Genomic DNA, 21852 nt, shown 5'->3' with positions numbered 1-21852 from the left:
TACTGAGGGTAAAGGAATCTTCCCAGGACACCATTCAATCTGAATATTCCATCTGGAACTACCTGGATATTTTCTTAAAGCAAGGAGAATGGGTCTCAAACACCCTTCTTCCATTGCTATGTTTCTGTAACTTTAACTCTCCTAGTTCTTATGAGTAAGAGAGCCTGCAGCCATTACTCACTTTCGTTTTGTCTTGAAGGTGGTCAATGTACACACGACTTCAGCCTAAAATAAACTTTAATATCCCCAATTAAAATTTTATTATAACTTTAATTACAACTTCTTTTAAATTACAAGATAGAAAATGTATTGCCATTAAGTAGAAGAAAATGGGAAAATAGGCATAGCTTCTAAATATTTGTATGAGCCTATGTACCTTATTATTTCAAACTGTCCAACACTTGTACACAGTAAGTGAAGAAAGTATAACCTATTTCCTATTAGTTTTCTGACTTTAAAATACAGAACCCTTGGACACAATATTTTCTTGGAGTCCATCTCAAATTACATTATAATTAGTAATGCTCTGAATATAATTTTGAACAATCTGAGTTTTTCAATCTTTAAAGTCTAAGGCCTGTATTTCCCTAAGAATACCCTTCTAACAGTGTGATGCACACACAAATGTGACTCACTAAACTTTCTCCACTCCTACATCACCTATACAGTATTTTAACATCCAGAGTACACAATATCTTCAAGCCACTTCTACAATGTTGCATTAACCTTACCAGGATAAACTTTTCGCCAAGTCTCGTAATACTTTTTATTTAAATACCTGTGGTAGTGAAACAAAGAAAACACAACCCCCCTCCCCCTTTTCTAAACCATATGGCAGCAAACTGAAGTTAACTTATTTTTTACCAGATCAACGCCTATACCTCGGCTCTAAACATTTTTCTCTTTGTGCCCTGGGGCCGGGCTAGAGCTGTCTGCTGATTTGCAACTGTACCCCCATCATGTTTTTAAATCGCAAAACAAAGTCCAAAACGCTCCCTGACCACTCACAGACCTCACCACGGTCATTTACCAAAACCTGGTTTAGGGAGACATGCACGCCGGGAGAGGGGCCCACGGCCGGCCGGGAGCCAGTCCCCCTCCTACCGGGTGACCGAGCAGGGAGTTTGCTCGCCCGGCCGGGACGGATCCGCCCCGGGAACTTGGTTACCCGAGCTCAGGGCCGCGCCGAGGCCTAGCCGCGAGGCCGGGGCGGGCTCCAGGCGGCGGGGGCTTCCCGTTCCCCGGCCGCAGAGCCTTCCCGCCCACCCCGCAGTCGCCCGCAGGCAGGGGCGCTCGCCGTCGTCTCCCGGCGACCGGACGCGCCCGCCGGGTCCCGGGCCGGCTCCTCGGTCTCCTGCCGCCGTCTGCGGCCCCGCTCGGCGGCCGCGCCGGGCCCTTCCGGGACGGCGGGAGCGCTAGGCCGCGCCGGGGCCCAGCGACTCCGGGGCCGGGCGGGCGGGCCGCGGCGTCCGGTATCAGTCCCGAGGGCCCGGCTCCCGCCGGTAACGGGCCCCGCCGCCTCCCCTCCCCCTCCCCCGCCCCATGACAGTGCAAACCCTCCGGCCTGCCCGGTCGCCCCGCCTCCGGCACCAGGCCCAGTTCAGGGCCGCGGCGGTGTCGGCGGCAGCGGCGGCGGCTGCGCCGCGGCTCTCCGCCCTCGCTCGCTCTCGGGCCCGGCGCCTCGGGCCCGGCTCGGGCTCGGCCCAAGTCTCCGCCGATTCCCGGCCGCCCTCCGCGGCGCCCGGCCCGGGCGGGGTAGGCCGAGGCCCTGGCGGTGGGGGTGGGGGCTCCTCTCACCTTCATGTCGGGACATCCTAGTTCAGACGGTGGCGGCGCGGCCCCTCCCGGGCTCCGGCTGCAGTGTCCCCCGCGGGGTCCCGGCGCTGCCCGCGCCGGCCGGCCGACTCCCACTCGACTCCCGGGCTCGGCCGCGGGGGCGGGGTGGGCAGCGGAGCGCTCCCGCGGCGGCGGCGGCGGCTGCGGCGGGGAGGCGGCACGGGGCGGGAATGGGGACGGGCCTGGCCGAGGCTGAGCTCCTCCAGGAGGCGGGTCCGACGCCGCGGCTCCGCCGGCGCCCGCCGTGACTCGGTCACTCTCGGGCCCGCCGGCTCCGGGCGGCGGCGCCGCGCTCCGCAAATCCCGCTCCTCCCCTCCCCCGGCCCACCCCCCGCCCCTCTTCCCCGGCTCCCGGCCGCCGCCTCCTCCTCCTCCTCCTCTTCCTCCTCCTCCGCCTCCTTCCGCCGCCCGCACGTCGGCCCCGCCTCTCGCAGCCCGCGCCGGGCCTAGCAGCCCGGAGCCCCACGGCTGGAGGGCGCGGCGGGGGCGGCGGGGCGGCGCGGCGGCGGCTGCCCGCGCTCGTCGGCAGGCCGCGGTCGGGCGCCCGAGCCCGGCCTCGGCCTGGCCGCCGCCGCCGCCGCGCAGCGCGTAGGCAGGAAGAGGAAATGCTCGGCCGCTGGCGCCAGCCGCTCGCCAGTATGACCGGCCCGCGCGGCTCGAGGGGCCCTCGGCCGCCCCCAGCCCCGCCTGGGGCCTATCCGAGCCCGGGCCGTAGGCGCCCCGCCGGTGGGCCGGGCCAACCGCGACGGCGGGTGCTTCCCGGCAGCGAGCTGGACCCCGGAAGGCTCCCCCCTTTCGGGCCCATGGCTGCCGGGCCGACAGCGGGCAGCGCCCTGCGGCCTCCGATCCAGACGGGAGGCTGCGCACCGGCTGGGGACATGTGTTTGTATTTCTTTTTAAGCCAGCGGCCCCAAAGGGGAAGGCGGCTGGCCTCCGGGAGTCGTCCGGTGTTGCCCGGCGGGGTGACTCGCGGTCGGCAGGGCGTGGACGCGAGAGGCCAGCCGGGAGGCGGCCGGTCTTGGCTGCTGTGCCCCAGGGCCGGCTCCTCGGGAACCATCTACTTCGAAGACTCCGCTCCCTCCAGCCCGGGTGTCCGGCAGCACCCGCGCAAAGTTTGTTCCAGCACCTTGGCTCACCCTGAATATTCTTCTCTGAAAACTGTTGGGGTGTGTTTGTATGTGTGTGTGTTTCCTTTTCTTCCTGTCCGTGAACTACTTTTCTGTTTTTAATCTATCTTTTACATTTTTACCCTCTTCCTTGTCAACTTTGTTTTCAGGCCTTAATTAGTTCATCAAATATTTATACAGCCCCTTACCACGTGTCGATTGGTAGCGTGGTTTAGTGGAAAGAGATCGCACTTTGCAGTCAAGACAAATGCCGTGGATTCTGGTTCTGATATCCTCTATGTAACCTTGGCCATTTACCCTTTTATATTTGAATTTTTGTTTTTCTCCATAAACTAGAAGTGTGTCCCTAGGCTGAGTCTACTGAAATTGGATTCTAAGGTACTGCTTGCTTTGGGATTACTCTTTTTCCTTTCCACCATTACTATCTGTGTGACCTGGAGCAAATGACTTAGCCTCCTTGTGCCTTGACTGTCCCATCTTTAAAATGAGCGCGATTACACATGATAATAACAATAATAATAACAACAGGTATTTGGACGATTAAGAGCTAAAGTGTATATAAAATATCCAGCACGGGACACAGTAAAAACACAGTTTGTTACCATATTTCATTACATCTGATTTCAAGACGCTTCTCGATTTGAAAGGTATTTTTAAAAGCTCATCTTAAAAGTCAGGGAACTAAGTATTAGGTCACTATTTGGTAGTAACTAATGATGAACTAGTTCCCAGTCAAACTAAGGTTTAAACAAACGGGTTTAAATGAGGACTGTCACCAGAAATACTTCCAGTGCATGTACGGAGCTTTTGCCTAAATTCAGGCCAGCACAGTTGTTGAAGAAGGAGGTTCATCTAGGCCGTAAGGGGGCTTGGTGGGATAGAGAAAATAGGGCTTCCAACAAGGCTAATATCTACTGAATGCTTGCCCTGTGCCAGTGTCTTTCTAAGCATTGTACAGTATTGTGTGTGTGATTCCCTGGTACCAAACTCTTAGGACCCTCAATTTCTTGGGCTGTAAAAGTGAAGACAGCAACACCCCATAGTCTTGTGATGAGTAAATGATGTCTGTAAATAATAAGTTATAGAGGTTAGGGCATTATCAGTAATATAGTCAGGTAAAATGCTGGAGCAGGTAGGAGAGCTGACAAATACTCCAGGAAGGAATAAGAGTTAGTTTCTTTTGGTTTGGGGAAATGTTAGCTAATCCTATTAAGGAGAACATACAGATGACTGTCTAAACCTGAAGGGAATATCGGATCTTTGACAGTTAACGTTGTTTTCAATCAGGCAAAAGTAAGAAAATGAAGACACTAAAAAAATGTATTTTTTCCTATTTGAATAAGAGTAAGCAGGAATATTATGGTTATTCAGGGTTTTCATGACTAGATGAAACATTTCCTCAATTCAACTAGAGATCAGGCCCTTCAATTAAAACAACCTGCTTGCTGTCCTTTGTATAGGAGACTGCATTTCCCAAAAAAGGATTAATGTAAACGCTCATACCAAATTGTTCATCAAATGATTTTTGGTCTTGGGACTTCCCTGGTGGACCAGTGGTTAAGAATCCGCCTTCCAATGCAGAGGACTCGGGTTCGATCCCTCGTCAGAGAACTAAGATCCCACGTGCCGCCGGGCAACTAAGCCCGCGCATCGCAGCTACTGAGCCTGCGCGCCCTGGAGCCCATGCTGCAACAAAAGATCCCGCGTGCCGCAACTAAGACCCAGTGCAGCCAAATAAATAAATAAATGTTTAAAAAAATGATTCTTGTTCTCCAGGAATGCTTCTTCCAGTCCTTTCCTTTGCCTGCACTTCCTTGAGTTCTTCTGTGTCCTTGCCTTGCCAACCCAAATCCATACAATGGCCCAATTATGTACCTTAACACAAGCTAATGCTCATAAACATTGGTGAAATCAGGATAAGATCTGTAGTCTAGTTAATTGCACTAATGTCAGTTTCCTGGTTTGATATTTTTCTATAGTTTTGTAAGATATTACCATGGGGGCCAGGGGGGAGTGTACGTGGGCTCTCTCTGCAACTTCTTGTGAGTGTATAATTTTATAAAGTAAAAACTTAGGGAGTTCCCTGGTGGCCTAGTGGTTAGGATTCCAGGCTTTCACTGCTGTGACCCAGGTTCAATCCCTGGTTGGGGAACTGAGAGCCCGCAAGCTGCTCGCGCAGCCAAAAGAAGAAAAAGAAAAAGTAAAAACTTAAACTGTAGGAACAGAAATCAGATTAATAGTGACCTGCAGCTGAGAGGGTGGGGGGATGGGGATTGACTACAGACAACTTACAGAGGTGATGAGAATACTGTCTTGATTGTGTTGTGTTTACTGTATACCTTTGTCACAACTTATAGATCTGTAAACCTAAAAGATTACATTTTACTTCTGTGTAAATTGTACCTCACTAAACCTAACTTTAAAAAAGAAAAGCAAACTCTTGTCACCCCAGCCTCCTGTGATTAGAGGGTGAAGTTTAACTTCTCATATAAGGCCCAACATTCTTTTCCAGCATAAGGACTTTTCCTGCCTCTGCCAGTGTACCCTGTGCTATCTCATACTATATTGATTCCTGCCTCTGGGTCTTTGCACATGTGCTTCCCTCTGCTTAAAGGGAGGACAAGAAATTCAAGCCTAAATTAAAATTCCTTGTACTCTGTTAAGCCTTCCTTGCCCCTCAGGCACACCAGTAAGTTCCCTGTGCTCACTTATGCTGTGCATAATTTATAATTAGTTTTCATCTTGTTTCTTAGCTAAACTCCTCCAAGACAGACAATCACGTGATTCCTTTCTGTCTCGGATCCAGTAGTGTGGTATAAAGCTGGAAGAAAACTTAAAGTAACTGTTCTCAAAGTGTTGTCCAGGGTCCTCAAGACCATTTCAGAGGGTGAGTTGCTTGGGTTTTCTTGTATACTTGAAACAGCACATCTCAGTAGATAGAAGGCAGAAGCAGCTAAGAGAATCCAGCTGTCTTCAGTTAAGCCAAACATTAGAGGTACTATTTGCAAGGATGTAAAACAATGTCACACTTCCAAATATTTTTTATTTTGAAAAATTACTTTTCTTAAAAATATTTGTATTTCTAGGAAATGGGTTATGTTAAAAGATTTTCTAGGAAATGGGTTATGTTAAGATTTTAATTTTAATTAAAAATCAATAGGGGACTTCCCTGGCAGCACAGTGGTTAAGAATCCGCCTGCCAATGCAGGGGACACGGTCCAATCCCTGGTCTGGGAAGATCCCACATGCTGCAGAGCAACTAAGCCCGTGCACCACAACTACTGAGCCTGTGCTCTAGAGCCCGCAAGCCACAACTGCTGAGCCCACATGCCACAGCTACTGAAGCCTGCACGCCTAGAATCTGTGCTCCACAAGAGAAGCCACCACAAGAAGAAGCCCGTGCACTGCAACGAAGAGTAGACCCCGCTCGCCACAACTAGAGAAAGCCCGCTCGCAGCAACAAAGACCCAATGCAGCCAAAAAATTAAATAAATAAAATAAATAAATTTATTTTAAAAAATCAATAGGTATAATACACATTAAAAAAAAAGTTCTTTGGAGTCTTCAGTAATTTTTAAGAGCATAAAGGGATCCGGAGACCAAAAAGTTTGAGAATCTCTGCCTTAGAGACTGTTAAAACCCCTTCATTGCACAAATAAGAAATCATAATGATGTTGACATTTAAGTAGTGCTCTGCTACAGGTAGAGCTTGTGATAAGCACTTTTCTTGTGGGTGCTATTATAGCTTCATTTTACTCATAAGGCAAGAGAGGCACAGAGAAGTTAATTGACTTGGCCGCATACCGAGTCGCTGGTAGAGCCAGGATTTGAGCCCCCGTGTGTTTCAGAGGCCCTGCTGCTAACCATCCTTTTCTGCCACCTCCCTAGAGCCCTGGAAAGGGTCAGAAAGGCTCATGCTATCTGGTACCTCACCGCTCTGTGCTCTCCACCCACCTCACTGTCACTAGGTAAGAGTCATGGAGGCCTCCAACTTTCCAGTTTTCATTTCAAATTCTGCCACTCTGAGTATTTTCAAGCACAGCATTGCAATGCCTTGGTTTCTAACAATCTAAATATGTGCACCTGCACTTCAGCCACCCATTCCCCTCTACTGACCACACCCAGAGCTCTACTACACGACTTCCTGTTTTATTGTGACTGCCTACTTTTCCAGTTTTCTTACTCTGCCATTAAATCTATTCTTTTACTTCTTTAGGACCTCAATCCTTTGATCTTTCCACTTAACTTCTTTTCTTTTTCTTTTAACCGTATTCTCTTCCTGACCCAGTGGGTTCCCTATGGTCAACTAAAACTATTCTCATTTATGACCTTCAGCTCTTTAGACCCCTCATTCTCAAGCTGCACCACCCCTGCAAACTCCCAATCCGGAATCAACTGCATGACGATTTCCCCCCACCTATATTTTCTTGGCATGCAGAACACAATGTAAAATATGATGCAAATAAGCGGATTCGTCAGGCGGGGGGGAACTGTTACAAAATCTAGTGGATCCAACTTCAGCTGGACCTCAGTACCATTGAGCAGTTCTTATCTGATCAGCACCCTCTTCCTTTCTCAGATTATTACAGACCTTCACCACTTGGCTTCCACTACTTACCTATCCACCCTCCCAATAGATAACCTCACCTCCTAATTCACAGAGGGAATATAGTTCACAAAGTAAGAACTTCCCCTTCCCACTATTAACCCCCAAAGGAATCTGTACATGTGTATCCTGCTACTTCATGCCCTCACTCCCATCCCAGAAGAGCCAAGATGTCCTTTTTCCAGTTTAATCTCACCTCTGTTTATGATCCCACTTCACCCCATCTTGGATCATACTCCTTCAGTCACCTCCTTAACATCTATACTTCCAGCCATGCAGCCTCTGCTGGTTTGTTTCCGTTGGCCAAGAAACACCTCAGCCCTACATTCCCTCTGCTTACCACCTTATTGTTTCTTTCTCTTCATAGTCAAGCTTCATAAAATGTCACTCCTCTTCCTCAGCTTTATAACCTGATTCATCTGATTGCTTGGCTTTTTATGCTGTAGGCCACTCTCATTTCCTGTGATATCACTCTTACCTTCCCTCCCATGTCTGTGCTCTTCCTGTATCCTCTACTGGGTTGAGCAGAGTCATCATCAACCTAGTCAGTTACCCAAGATGAAACCCAGTAGTCATCTAGACTTCCTTCCCATTTACCTCCTGTGGCCAATCAGTCACCAGTGGATTTTACCCATTAAACATTGGTCAGGTTCATCCCTTTCCATTCCCATGGCAACCAAACCACTCCAGGCTGCTACCCTCCCTCCTCGAGCCTCAGTACATCTTGGCCCCTCGCCACTAATCATACCCCTTCTGTTGTCCTTTGTACCACTTCTAGTTAGATTTTTCCCCTTTTTTGACTAAATTTCTAAAACTATAAAGTAATACATACTCATTGGAGAAATTTTGGCAAATACAGAAAAACATAAAGAAAATAAATAAAGATCACTTATAAACCTATGACCCAGAGGTAAACATTGTTATAGTTTGATGTGTTTCCTTCCTAGAGCTACAGTTCAGAGTTACAAATGGATCATATATCCACTGCTTAGAGCCCTTCAGATGGTTCACCTTCAATGCTCCCCATCTCTTACAGACTATCACTCAAATTCCTACCAAGGTCTAAAGTCCTGGTAGGGTCTGCCTCTACTTACTTCAGCTTGTCTTCTGCCCCCACTATGTAATCCGTGTTAGATGGGTTGCTCTGGCTGCAGAGTGGTTTCCTTTCCTATCCCTGGAGTGTCCGTACCTGATTCTTCCTGTAGCAGCCTTAACCTAAAGTCATCTCCTCAGAGAAGCCTTTCCTGACTACTTTATCTAATATAAGGTCCCATCACTGATGTTTTTTTTTTTTGTTTTGTTTTTGTTTTTTTTTTGCGGTACGCGGGCCTCTTACTGTTGTGGCCTCTCCCGTTGCGGAGCACAGGCTCCGGATGCACAGGCTCAGCGGCCATGGCTCATGGGCCCAGCCGCTCTGCGGCATGTGGGATCTTCCCGGACCGGGGCACGAACCCGTGTCCCCTGCATCGGCAGGCGGACTCTCAACCACTGCACCACCAGGGAAGCCCCCATCACTGATTTTTTAAAATCTTGTTTATTTTATTAATAACAATTCATATGAATTGTTACAACCATTCCAAGACAGGATTTCAAAGAACCATAGAATTTTGCCCAGTCTTTGATATAGCAATCCCACTTCAACTCACCTGGTCTCTTTAAAGCATGATTGATACATGTAAAGATTTTAGATACAAGGACGTTTATCACAATGTTCTTTTTAATACTTAAGACTGAAGACAACCTAAATAAATTATTTTTTATTTTATTTTATTTTATTTTGCGGTACGCGGGCCTCTCACTGTTGTGGCCTCTCCCATTGCGGAGCACAGGCTCCGCCGCGCAGGCTCAGCGGCCATGGTTCACGGGCCCAGCTGCTCTGCTGCATGTGGGATCTTCCCGGACCGGGGCACGAACCCGTGTCCCCTGCATCGGCAGGCGGACTCCCAACCACTGCGCCACCAGGGAAGCCCCTAAATAAATTATTTATCCAAACCCAGAGCAGCTAGAAATATATTTGTGGTATCTTTTCCATAAGAAAATCAGACTTTAATCATACACTGATCCTTTTGTAAATGATGTATAAACAGCATGATGCCATTTTTGTTTTCTAATAAAGCAAATACATAAAATAAAGACTGAATGGATAATATGAAGGATTTATGTTATTTGTTCAATTTATACATGTTTATTGGGAGTCTTCTGTGTCCACCGAGCTTACAAGGGTGAAAAAGAAAATCACGTCCTCATCCTCAAGTCATTTACATTCTGGTGACAGAATTAATTGAATTGCCATTCTGATAAGAGTGTCTTGAGAGTCTATGATGTGGATGTGAAGGGCCTTTTCCCCCTTAGTTTTGAAATTTTCTCTAATGAACAAGTACTAGTTTCATATCCCTTTTGTTTCTTTTTTTTTTCTTTCTTTTATGTTTAAAGAAGCTTCTCATTGAAATAAATGGGAACTAGAAGGTGGTAAGTGGAGGGGTCCAGAGTAAAGGGGATGGTTCTGATGATTTGAGGAATGGGGGAGACTCCAGTGTGTTTAGAGGCTTAGGGGAAGGCATGTGTGTGTGTGTGTGTGTGTGTGTGTGTGTGTCTGTGCCTGAGTAAGGCAGCGGGGAGGATGGAGGAGACAAGAGGAGCCCAGGTGAAGTAAGCGTTCACCAGGCAATAGGACTCATTCTCTGCTGACAGTCATAAGAAATAAAGTTGTTTTAGGCAGAGCTGTGTCTCTTGGCCTTCATTTTCTCAAAGTCGAAGGTAAGGCCATTTTGTGCCTCTGTGCCTGGTAAGTTTCTACTCCTTCCTCCTTTAGAAATCAGCAGTAGAGGGCTTTCTTGGTGGCGCAGTGGTTGAGAGTCCACCTGCCGATGCAGGGGACACGGGTTCGTGCCCCGGTCCGGGAGGATCCCACATGCCGCGGAGCGGCTGGGCCCGTGAACCATGGCCGCTGAGCCTGCGCGTCCGGAGCCTGTGCTCCGCAACGGGAGAGGCCCGCGTACCGCCAAAAAAAAAAAAAAAAAAAAAAAAAAAAATCAATAGTAGAGGGAGTTCCCTGGTGGTCTAGTGGTTTGGAATTGGCGCTTTCATTGCTTTCACTGCCATCGCCCGGGTTCAATTCCCGCTCGGGGAACTGAGATCCTGCAAACTGCACGCTGCGGTGCAAAAAAAAAAAAAAAAAAAAAAGTCAGCAGTAGACCCCTGCCCTTGTGAACAATTTCCTGACCCCTTCAAGTGTGCTGGGGCCACTTCCAGTAGCATCACCTTCTTGGGGGGGGGGGGTTGAGGGGGGAGCTCTTGTTTGTTAAAACCTTCCCAGCCCCCTCGGACTTACTGGTCAGAGTTTCTGAGGGGTGGAGCCCAAGGATCTGCATTTGAAAGAACACCCACAGGGATCCCGGTCATGCAAAGTTGGAGGATCACCCCACTAAGCGCTCCCAGTTCATTTTACAATTCTCCGTGATTGCAATTAAGCTATTCCCTTTTACCAGCTTGCTGACCTTGGGAGGGAGTGTCTCTTCATTTACAAACTTTGCTTACAGCCCTGCACTTGGCTACCACAGAGGGCTTCGGGTGCTAAGTTGTGAAATGAATGGTGTGTCCAAAATGAGTCCAGGCATCCTGATGTCCCTCTGACATCATGGTTTATCTCCACAAGCCGCTGAATTCTTCATGAAAGCATTTCCTGCTTCAACTATGCCAAAAAATCATATGCTAACTAAAACCCTTACAGACCCACATAGGAAGATCCTGGGAAGAATGGACTTAAGGAGGACTGGTGGCTGTAAGGAAAGTCAGAACCCGAGGCCCTTTGAAAGTGAAGTGAGTGGAACCCACACCGAATGGATGAGCCAGTCCCTGCAGCCGGTGGGGATTCTCAGTATGTCACCTGTCTCCCCAACACCCACCAAGGAGTTAAAACAAGCTTTGGAAAAGAGCCCTGGAATGTAACTGTTAATAAGGTGACTGCTTGGCAGGTAACGAGTCATAACAAGAGGCTTGTGTGTGACTTGCACAGAATCCAAAAAAGGGGAGGCCACAAGGTTAGAAACTATAGTGTGTCTCTCACACTGTCCAAGGAAAAAGATGCTCTGAAACCATTGGTCAGTGCTGTTCATTTAGAGGGAACTGTCCAAAGGATGGCTAATTCATCTTAGGAGAAACAGATTTATCTCCCAAGAACAGCTAATCCACTTTCTTTAATCCAAGTCTTTATTGAGCACCTCCCATGGGTCAGGGGCCGTACCAGATGCTGGAGATGTGACAGTGGACAACACAGGCATAGTACCTGCCCTGAAGGAGTCTCAGCGTCGTGCTCACTCACTCACACAATTCCCAGCCTGTAATTTGGGATGCTTTGTGGGTTTGCCTGGCAAGGCACAGGACTCTGAGCAATGGCCAGAGCCCATTATTTTGCCAGTTAGGCCTCCTGTTTTCACACAAACAACATTCTAGCTTTGAGTCATGTGTGACTCGGATGAGCGTAAAACAGCCAGCTCTGCAGAGTTTGATTTCCTCTGGGCCTACGGATGAGCTGGAGAGACGTCCTCGGCCTGGGAAGCCCTGTGATGGCCAGCAGCCTACCTTCAGTGGCTCTCAGTTCCTGCCCAGCCTCAGGCCCACCCCCAGTACCATTAGGATTGCCTGTGTCCTTTGCTGCCCCAGTGGCCCACTGAGAGGTTGTTGAGAGGTTGATGGGAAGATTTTTGAATTCCTGGGTGTCTTAAATTCCAAGGAGTTGAGTCAGCAGAAACCACTGGGCCCAGGGTTGATTTTAAAGGAAAAGGGAGCAGAACCAGCTGCTGTTAAGGGGAACGACTTTGAATTGGCCACACCTGTGACTTTGAGGGCAAGCCCAGGTTCTTAGTTTCCCTGAGAGCCCAAACCAGGATCCTTAGCCCCTGGTAATTCCTAAAAACGGTGTTTCACAGACCTGGCTCTGTGAAACATTCACTCAAGGGCAGATCCAGATTTGGGAGCCTGAGGCCTATACACTTCTGAGGGGTGATTCCTAAGAAAGAAATACAAAATTAGACACAGGGCCTTAGAAGGGCCTGTTTTAGGAAGTAAGGGACCCTGAAGCTTAAACTTCAATAGTTTCATGGTAAATCACCTACACGTTCCTGCTAGAAGGTGAAAATATTGGGTGTCTCTGATCCCAAAGGACTGGAGGGCTCTCTGGATGCTTAGAGGAAAGAAGCAGGTGGGGATGAAAGCGATTTCACTGTTTTACTTCCTTGATCTTATTAATAAATCACACTTCCCTTTCTTCATCCCCACATCCAGTTATCGGTTTAAATGCTAGACTCTGAGCTTCTCAAGGACAGGAAGCACATCTCATTTATCTTCAAATCCCTAATACTTCGCAAATAGCATAAAGCAAAATATGTGTTGAAGGGAGGTTGGATGAATGAATGAATGAGTGAGCGAATGAATTCTCTCAGGCACTGAGAACTGACAGTCCTGTGTATCCCCCGTCCCTTCCTTCTTGGCTGCCTCTGGGTGGCGTGGGTTAAGAGCCTGGGCTCTAGAGTCAGACCTGACTTTGAATCCTGACTTTGCCATATACCAGCCATATGACCCTGGGCAAGTTACCCAACAGCTCTCAGCCTCAGTTTCCTTCTCTGTAAAATGGAGCCAATAATCCCTCCCTGCAAGGTTGAAAGAATCAGTAACAATGTCTGAAAAGTGCCTGGTACATGGCAGGTCTCAAAAAATGGTAGCTGTCCTATTATTACTTTAGGTCGAGGCTAGGCAAACAGCAGCCCATGGGCCAAATCTGGCCCTCACCTCCTTCTTTTGTAAATAAAGTTTTATTGGAACATGGCTATGTGTATTTGTTACATATTATCTCTGGCTGCTTTTGTGCTATCATGAGGAGTTGAGTAGTGGTCACAGAGACTGCATGGTAGTCAAAGCGTAAACTATTTCCAGTCTAGCCCTTTACAGGAAAACTTTGTCAGTCTCTGATTTAGGCCTTCGCCACTTTACTCTCAACTTGTAGTTGCCTCCTAACTGGTCTTCTAGCCTCTGGTCCTCCTCCTACTCTGTTTTCTCTCTACTCTGCAGCTAGTCATTTTCCTAAAATATATATCCCACTAGGGTTTAACTCAATAAAACCTTTGTTGGTTCCTCATTTTCTGTAACTCCTTAGTATATTTTTAAGATTTGTCACGATCTGGCCCCTATGTTTCCCTGCAGCCTCGTCTCACCCTACTTCCTTTCCTCTCTGTGTCCTGCATGACAGCCACATCAGACCTCAGAGCCTGTCAGTGGCTTGTGCAGCTCTGTGATTCCACACCCCAATCACCCTCTAGAGTGTCCCTTTCTCTGCTCTCTGCTGCTCCAATTGGCCTCATCTTCCCAAGCTTCTCTGTGAAGCCTGTCCTGATTTCCTTCCTCTATGCACTTAGATCAATCAGGATAAGGTAAATTACGCTGCAGTAACAAACAACTCCCAAATCTCAGTGACTGAAAACTACAAAAAAAATTAAACAAAGAATAACGTGTTTACAGGGGCCCCACTCCTAGATACCTGTCATTTTGCCTACACATTTGCCTAAACATTAACAGATACCTGTCATTTTGCCTAAAACAAAGGCTCTTGTAGAGGTTGTGGTTGATAAATAATCAAAAGGAGAACTTCATTGAAGGAAGAAAGAATGGAAAGTCTGGGTAGATTAACTGTAACTAAGGAGTCATGCTTAGCACTGCTTTTGGCCACGGTAAGAACTCAATAAACGCCGCCTCACGGCTGGCCCACGGCTACTTTCTCTAATCCAGTTCTTGAGCCGGTCCTTCCCAAGGCTGTGTGGTGGGGTTGAGCAAGCAAGGAGTGAGGACCCAGCCTCTGTCTGAACCAGCATATGGTGAGCTGTCATCAGTACCCTCTTCCCGGGGGCATAAAACCACATTTGACCTGCTCCAAGGGGCAAGGGGGAGTTTCTCCAGGACTGTCTCCTCTCTCCATTCTGAACGTCCTTGTCTTGCCTCCTGAAATTTGGTCTATTTCTACCCAGCCCCTCAGACTGACACTTTGGACCGTCTTTCTCAGCATCCTGTTATGCAGCCCATGGGCCCACCTTCATTCCAGGGAGCACATTGCAAAGAGACTCAGCTCTGTTAGCCCTGGGCTGTTCCTGAGCTCCGGTGTTGCTGTGTCCCATGCCTTTTCTTTATAATATGGCCCCAGGAGTCTCTGGCTCAGGGACGCCCAATGAACCTACGTGTTTCTGAAATCACTTCTTGCCCTGTCCATGATCCCCATCCCTGGGTTTGGCTTTTTTTGGGTCCTACTGTTCTGTCCTGATCTCTTCCGTGTCCTCCCTGTGGACTGGATCTTTGACTCTGAGCACCACCCAGAGCATTGACTCCTGCCCTTGTTCCCCCAGACGGTGCCCTATCACAGCTCATGGGAAAACCAGGTTTGGAAATCCATACCGGCCTCTTCCCTGCTCCACGTCCAGATCTGGGCCTCACCCCCATACCTCTAGCCCCCAATCTTACTCCACGTGCAGCCCGAAGAACTCTTTTATTTTGGCCACACCTCTTGGCATGCAGAACTTCCCTGACCAGGGATCGAACCTGAGCCCCCTGCAGTGGAAGCGCGGAATCTTTTTTTTTTTTTTTGCGGAACGCGGGCCTCTCACTGTTGTGGCCTCTCCCGTTGCGGAGCACAGGCTCCGGACGCGCAGGTTCAGCGGCCATGGCTCACGGGCCCAGCCGCTCCGCGGCATGTGGGATCTTCCCCGACCGGGGCACGAACCCGTGTCCCCTGCATCGGCAGGCGGACTCTCAACCACTGCGCCACCAGGGAAGCCCGGAAGTGCGGGATCTTAACCACTAAACCACCAGAGAAGCGCCTTAAGAACTCTTGACGTAGACCCGGCTTAAATTTATCATGCTTTATTGGGATTAGGTGGTGTAGAACGAGCCCCTCCATGGGGTGCTGAGCATCGTCCCCTTTTGGGAACCCACCTCCCACTCTGATTTCTTTTCTAATCCTGGTCTGCAGCCTGGCTCCTGATACTGTCCCGGGTGCTCCTCTACTAGGGTTCTGAGTCTGCATTTGATTTTTTTGAACCCAGTGTCCTGTGCTCTCTCTGTGCCACGGCTGCCCACCCTCCCACTGAGGCCAATTCTTCAGAACTCTCGTGGGGAGAGCTCAGGGACCACTGGTCTAGAAGCACAAACAGTGGCTCCTCCCACCCAGTAAGGTTTATTCACTCATGTAAAGCACCAAGCGTAGTGTCTGGCCCAGAGTGAGCCTATATAAGTGTTACTTACTGTTGTTCTTGTTGTTATTACCATGTAATTAAACTAGGCAAGGCTTGGCCCCCAAAGAGGAAGACATATATAGCAGTTAAAAATAATAAGCCTATTGTGGGAGTTCCGTGGAGGTCCAGCGGTTAGGACTCAACACTTTCACTGCCAGGGCTCGGGTTCAATCCCTGGTGGGGGAACTAAGATCCTGCCAGCTGCGTGGCACGGCTAAAAAAAAAAAGCCTGTTGTAAAGGTAGTTGGACACCCCCTCAACCCTGCCATGTTGCCTCAAACTGTGCTCCATGTATCTGGCTTGTAGGACTCATCTTGACCTTTCATGAACAAGGACTTCCTCTTCATCTCTTCCTTTGGCTTTGCTCTTAGCTTGTGACCAACGATCCTTTCATCCAGTCCTATCCCCCTATGAAGTCATCTCTCCTCTTCCTCGCTACAAGTGACCCTCCACCCGAACGAAGACTGAGTGTTGTTAATTGCCCTTCCCCTAAAGACCTAGAGAAGTGTAAGGAGCTGGTGACTTGGAGAGTGTCTAGCACCCCCTGGCTTCTTGTAAATAGACTGTGGGCAAGAGGGGTGTCTCTTAGGCAGGACACTGGACTCCAGTGAACATGGGCCTTGAAATAGGAAGATACAAGGAATGCACTTCAAGTTGTCAGAAGCTGCTGAGGCATTGCTGACAGACTCCCGGAACCGAGGACATCCACCATCGAGGCCACGTGGCCGCTGGCAAAAGTCAGCCAGGATGTCAGCTGGGAGTAATCCAGAAGGAGGAGACGCTTCACCAAAGGGAAGAACAAACCTGAAAGAGAAGACATGCAGCTTCCTCAGGACCCGATCCTGTGCCTGGTCTGTAAGAACAAAGTAAGACGTTGTGGAAAAACCTGAACGAACTTTTTGGCCAGCCCAATAGAAAGGATGGATAAATGGGTTCAAGAGGGGAAGGAAAGAGAAAGAAAATACAAAAGAAAATATCCAGCAAATCAAATAAATAAATGAGTCAAGAGCAAGATTTGGCTTCCAGTGACCTGGGACCTTCCTCCATCCCTCCCTCTTCCCCTTTCCCCCTCAATCTCTCTCTCTGTCTCTTTCTTTAATGAGGCTATTTCCCATCCTGGAGTGGCTCTAACTTTTGTCCCCACCACGGTGGCAGTCTGGCCGAGCAGGGCACGGTATGCAGGAAGAAAGCCAGCAGGCTGGGTCTGAAGTGTGGCATGGGGCCCACAGGGCCTAGGGGAGAAACACAGTCTGAATCAGGCCCCTTCAGTAGCAGGGCTGAGCACAGAGCTTGATTTCAAAAAGGAACCAGCAGGATTAGCTGGAATGAGGGCTCAGGTGGGATGTGCCAAAATTATGCAAATGAAGCAAATATTCTCTCTTGTACAGGGAGATCTGTGGCACGAGCCATTAAGGTTAATCAGCAATGAAGTTCATTGATATAACAATGTGTAACTGTTAAAAGAATTCTATTCACATATCATGAAATTCACCCTTTTAAAGGGTGAACCTAGCAGTTTTTAGTATAGTCACAGAGTTGTGCAACCATCTCCACTATCTAATTCTAGAATATTTCATCACCCTGAGTCCAGTAGTGGTTACTCCCCAATCCCCCTCTCCCCAGCCCCTGGCTACAAGTAATTTACTTCCAGTCCCTGGATTTGCCCACTCTGGACATTTCACAGAAATGGAATCATACAACAGGTAGGTGGCCTTTTCTTTCTGTTCTTTCACTTAACACAGTGTTTTCAAGGCTTACCCATGCTGTAGCATTTATCAGGACTTCGTTTCTTTTTGTGGCTGAATAATATTCGATTACGTGGATATACCACATTTTGTTTACCCACTCATCAGTTGATAGATATTTGTGTTATTTCCACCTTTTGGCTATTTGAGCAATGCTGCTGCTATGAACATCTGTGTACAAGTTTTTGTGTGAACACATTTTTATTTCTCTTGAGTATCTACCTAGGACTAGAGTTTCTAGGTCATTTGTGGTAGGTAATTCCATGTTTATCTTTTTGGGGAACTACCAAACTGTTTTCCACAGTGTCTGTACCATTTAACATTCCTACCATCAACGTACTAGGGTTCCAGTGTCCACACATTCTTGCCAACACTTGTCATTGTACATCTTGTGACTAGAGCTATCCTAGTGGGTGTGAAGCTGTACCTCACTGTGGCTTTGATTTGTACTTCTCTAACTACTAATGATCCTGAGCAACTTTTCAAACATTTATTGGCCATTAGTATATCTTCTTTGGGTAAATACCTATGTATAACTTTAACTGTACACATACATACCCATATTCCCCAGTACAGTCTGAGACTGTGCACAAGTTCTGATAATTGCTTCTTCAGTTATCATTGGCGGTCAGAGCAGAGGGGATAATCCCTGAGGCTTCCTTGAAGGAAGAGACATTTTGTGCAGGTTGACGTTTTTCCTCAAAGTTACTTTTCTTGGCTGTCAGGTGGCATAATACTGTGGGGATTCAGTTGAGGGTTAATATGGGCAGTATGATATTCAGTGGCTCACACTGGTTCAGCGATACCAATTGTTTAAGGTCTGCGTCTGTTCTGACTGGTTGATGCCCATTCCATAACGGTTATTTAACATTTGGAACACCATGCCTGTATACAGAGTATCCAGCACACGTGCCTGGCATGCAGTTGGTAACTCTTCCTTTCCTTTCCTTCTCTTTCCTTATTTTTTGGCTCCTTTATGTCCCGCCATCATAGAGAGGAGGTCACTGGTTGTTAGAATCTATTTTTCATTGTCTTACATCCCTGAATTTTCATCTAATCCTGGATCCTGGAGGGTGCTTTGATGCTTTTTGGTGGGTGTCCTGGTTCTTTTTCATGAAAACGAGATCTCAATTACTTTAACAATTGCTCAGAATCCCAGAAACCCCTCATGAGCCACTTGGTCTATTAACTTGAAGACCCCCTTTAAAGGAAATCTCTTTTTATTGGCGGGGGGGGGGGGCAGGGGGGCGTCTCATGGCTTGTGTGATCTTAGTTTCCTGACCAGGGATTGACCCTGTGCCCCCTGCAGTGGAAGCGTGGAGTCCTAACCACTGGACCGCCAGGGAAGTCCCTAAAGGAAGTCTTTCTGTGTGAACACATTGATTTCACATTCTGTCATGTTCTCGCTCACTGATCCCCATGGTGGAATTGTTTGTAATGGTGAACAAATGAAAACAATGTAAATGTGATTAATAAGGGACAGATTAAATAAAGCATGGGACAGCCATATATTTCAGGGGTTGGCACACTTTTTTTTTTGGCCGAGCCTCACGGCTTGTGGGATCTTAGTTCCCCGACCAGGGATCAAACCTGTGTCCCCTGCGGTGGAAGCGCAGAGCCCTAACCACTGGACTGCCAGGGAATTTGCTGGCACACTTCTTCTGTAAAGGACCAGATAGTAATGTTTTAGGCTTTGTGGGCCATAGAGTCTCTGATGCAACTGCTCATCTCGGTGACTGTAGCGCAAACCCAGCCACAGACAATATGTAAATGAATGGGCTTGGCTGTGTGGCAGTAAAGCTTTATTTAGGTGCTGGGCCATCTCTGGTGTGGAGGTCATGGTTTGCTCACCTCTGATATGATGAATTCTTACTATGTGGCTATTAAAGAGAATCAAATAGAATTAGGTGTTTTGACAGAGATGTCCATCAAGTCGTTTACATATATACATGTATATTTTTTTCGGGGGAGGGAGCAAAATTGCATACACCTTCAAGGACACACACCCAACTGTTAACAGTAGTCACACCTAGTGATTAGGATTGGGAAAGTGGGAGGTTGGGACTGATGGGCTCTTTTCCTGACTTTGCTGAATGTTGTGCACATTCAAAATGAGAGAGCTTTGCTTTTGTAATTAAATAAAATTCAATTGGGATTTTTTTAATTCAGAGAATTTTACTAGTCTTAGTCACGATGTACATAAAGTTATATGCTACGTAAAACAGAACAACTTCGCGATCATAATAACCACACAATCACCATTACACGGTGCCTCTAAGCCATGGCATCTCATGGTTATAAATGGGAGTCTACACGGATCCATGGACAAGAGGAGGCAGGTTGGTTGAGAAGCCAGGTCAGAGCCTTGGTTGGGAGGCTTGAGGCTGTGTCTGGAGCCAGGGTCTGCGGCAGAGCTGAAGACAGAGGCATCAAGCCTCAGCTCAGGCCTTCTGCAGTCAGCATCCCCCAACCCCCAACATCAAGCCCCTTCTAGCTCTAAAGGGTCTCAGGAATGTTCCAGCAGCTTCTGCTTTCCGGGTCATCGGCTGCATTTTCACCTGGTCAGTAGCCCTCATTTCCTCATTTGCTGAAGATCCGCTGTGGGCTAGTCCTGGTGCCAGTGGGTGCCAGTCCTGGTGCCAGTGGGTGCCAGTGCCAGGAGGTCTGTCCCCGCACAGCCGGAGCGGGAGGGAGACTTGGAAATAGGTGAAGTTCACGGCCCTGGAATACGTGCACCACAGAGGTGAGTGCGAGTGGGAGGGGATCTTTGCGCAAGAGTCACATCTGAGTCACAGCTGAGTCACACTGAAGTGGGAATAGGAGTTCGCCAAATCCACCAAGGCAGGGCAGGAAATTCCAGACAGAGAGAAGAGCAGAGATGAAGGTGCAGAGACAGGAAATATTGTCCAGGGCACCCTAAGAAGTTTATGAACAGAGGTGAGGCTGAGAAGCCACAGATCAGGAAGGGGAACTAGCAGAGGGCAGCAAGCAGGGGAGACAGGAAGTCAAATTTGAGCTTTAGAGAGATTTTCTGGTGGAGGAGAATGGGAGGGGAGAGCCGTTAACGATCTCTTGTCCATGCTGCCCTGACCTCTGGGCCATTCTCAAGGCTGCCTACTCCGCTTACTATGTCCTCTTCCCTCCTCTTGGCATGGCCAGTTCCCCTTCAGTCTTTAAACTTTTAAAACGCAGGCATCATTCCACCAAGAAAAGTTTACTGACATCTCTATCCCATCCCCCACCTCTCCCAGCTGGGCTAGGGACCCCTGCTCTGGGCTCCATGGGGTTCTGGGCATTTCTCTGTCTCTGCGTGAATTCCATTGCTTTATGATTGTATTTTTCTTTCTAAGTCATGACCAGAGTGTGATTTTCCTAAGTCAGGGGCCAGGTCTCATTGGTTTCCAATGCCTGGCATAAAACTTGGCACAGAAAAGGTAATTAGTAAATATCGGACTGAATGAGTAAACGGATGAATAAAAGGTGAAGAGGGGAGATGAGAGATATTTGAGAGGTTGAATCAGGATAAGTTGTCAAGGTATTGGTAAGGGTGGTATTGGCTAGTGGTAAGGGTGGGCAGTGGGAGGGTGGCATCTAAGATGATGCCAGGTTTTCCGGTTTGGGAGCTGGGGAGGCCTGAACTGTTTTGACTTACGATACTCTGACATCCAATGTGTGGGTGTTTTCCTCACAACAACCAGTTCTCCAACTCTCCAGACACCATCTGGGTGTCCAACAATTCAATTCAGTTTTGACACTACCTTCCTGGAGTTAGCGTCAGATCCCACAAGTTAAGGGCTCAGTCCCACAAGCATGCCTCTACTTCAGATGCCAATAGGAAGGCCCAGGTTCCCACCTGTACTCCTGACCAACCAGCTATACATCGGGGGTTTCTACAACCCCCTCTTCAGGTTCAGTAATTTGTTAGAATGGCTCATAGAACTCAGAGAAACAATTTATTTGTATTCACCAGTTTCTTATAAAGGATATGACTCAGCAAGAGCCAAATAGAAGAGTTTTGATATTTAACTGTTAATCTCTCTAGGGAAATACAGATGAGAAGACAAAACCCCCAAACACAGGAAAGTTGCAGAGAGTTAAGAAATCTCTTACGGTTATTATAGGCTTAGTCCTTATTCTACAGTTTCCAATTCTTTTTCCTAGATGGAAGCTAGGAGCCCAATTTATTAATTTGTTCACGCATCTAATAAACATTTATTGATCACCTGCTCTGGACCAGACACTGGAGGTACAAAGGTGGATAAGGC

General features: G+C 48.1%; 1 protein-coding gene across 1 annotated transcript in view; it reads right to left on the bottom strand.

The window, feature by feature from the left end:
• The window catches only part of KCMF1 (potassium channel modulatory factor 1), a 75678-nt gene extending 73727 nt beyond the window's left edge, over positions 1-1951 (bottom strand). Inside the window, exon 1 of the mRNA XM_082671874.1 lies at positions 1798-1951. Within this exon, the coding sequence (XP_082528000.1) occupies positions 1798-1813 (16 nt within the window). The 5' untranslated portion in view covers positions 1814-1951. The remainder of the gene's footprint in view (positions 1-1797) is intronic.
• Between the last annotated feature and the right edge of the window lie 19901 nt (positions 1952-21852).

Source organism: Grampus griseus (genome assembly GCF_964374135.1).
Source record: "Grampus griseus genome assembly, chromosome: 15".
NCBI classification, from domain to species: Eukaryota; Metazoa; Chordata; class Mammalia; order Artiodactyla; family Delphinidae; genus Grampus; species Grampus griseus.
This window is presented reverse-complemented; position numbering and strand designations above follow the sequence as displayed.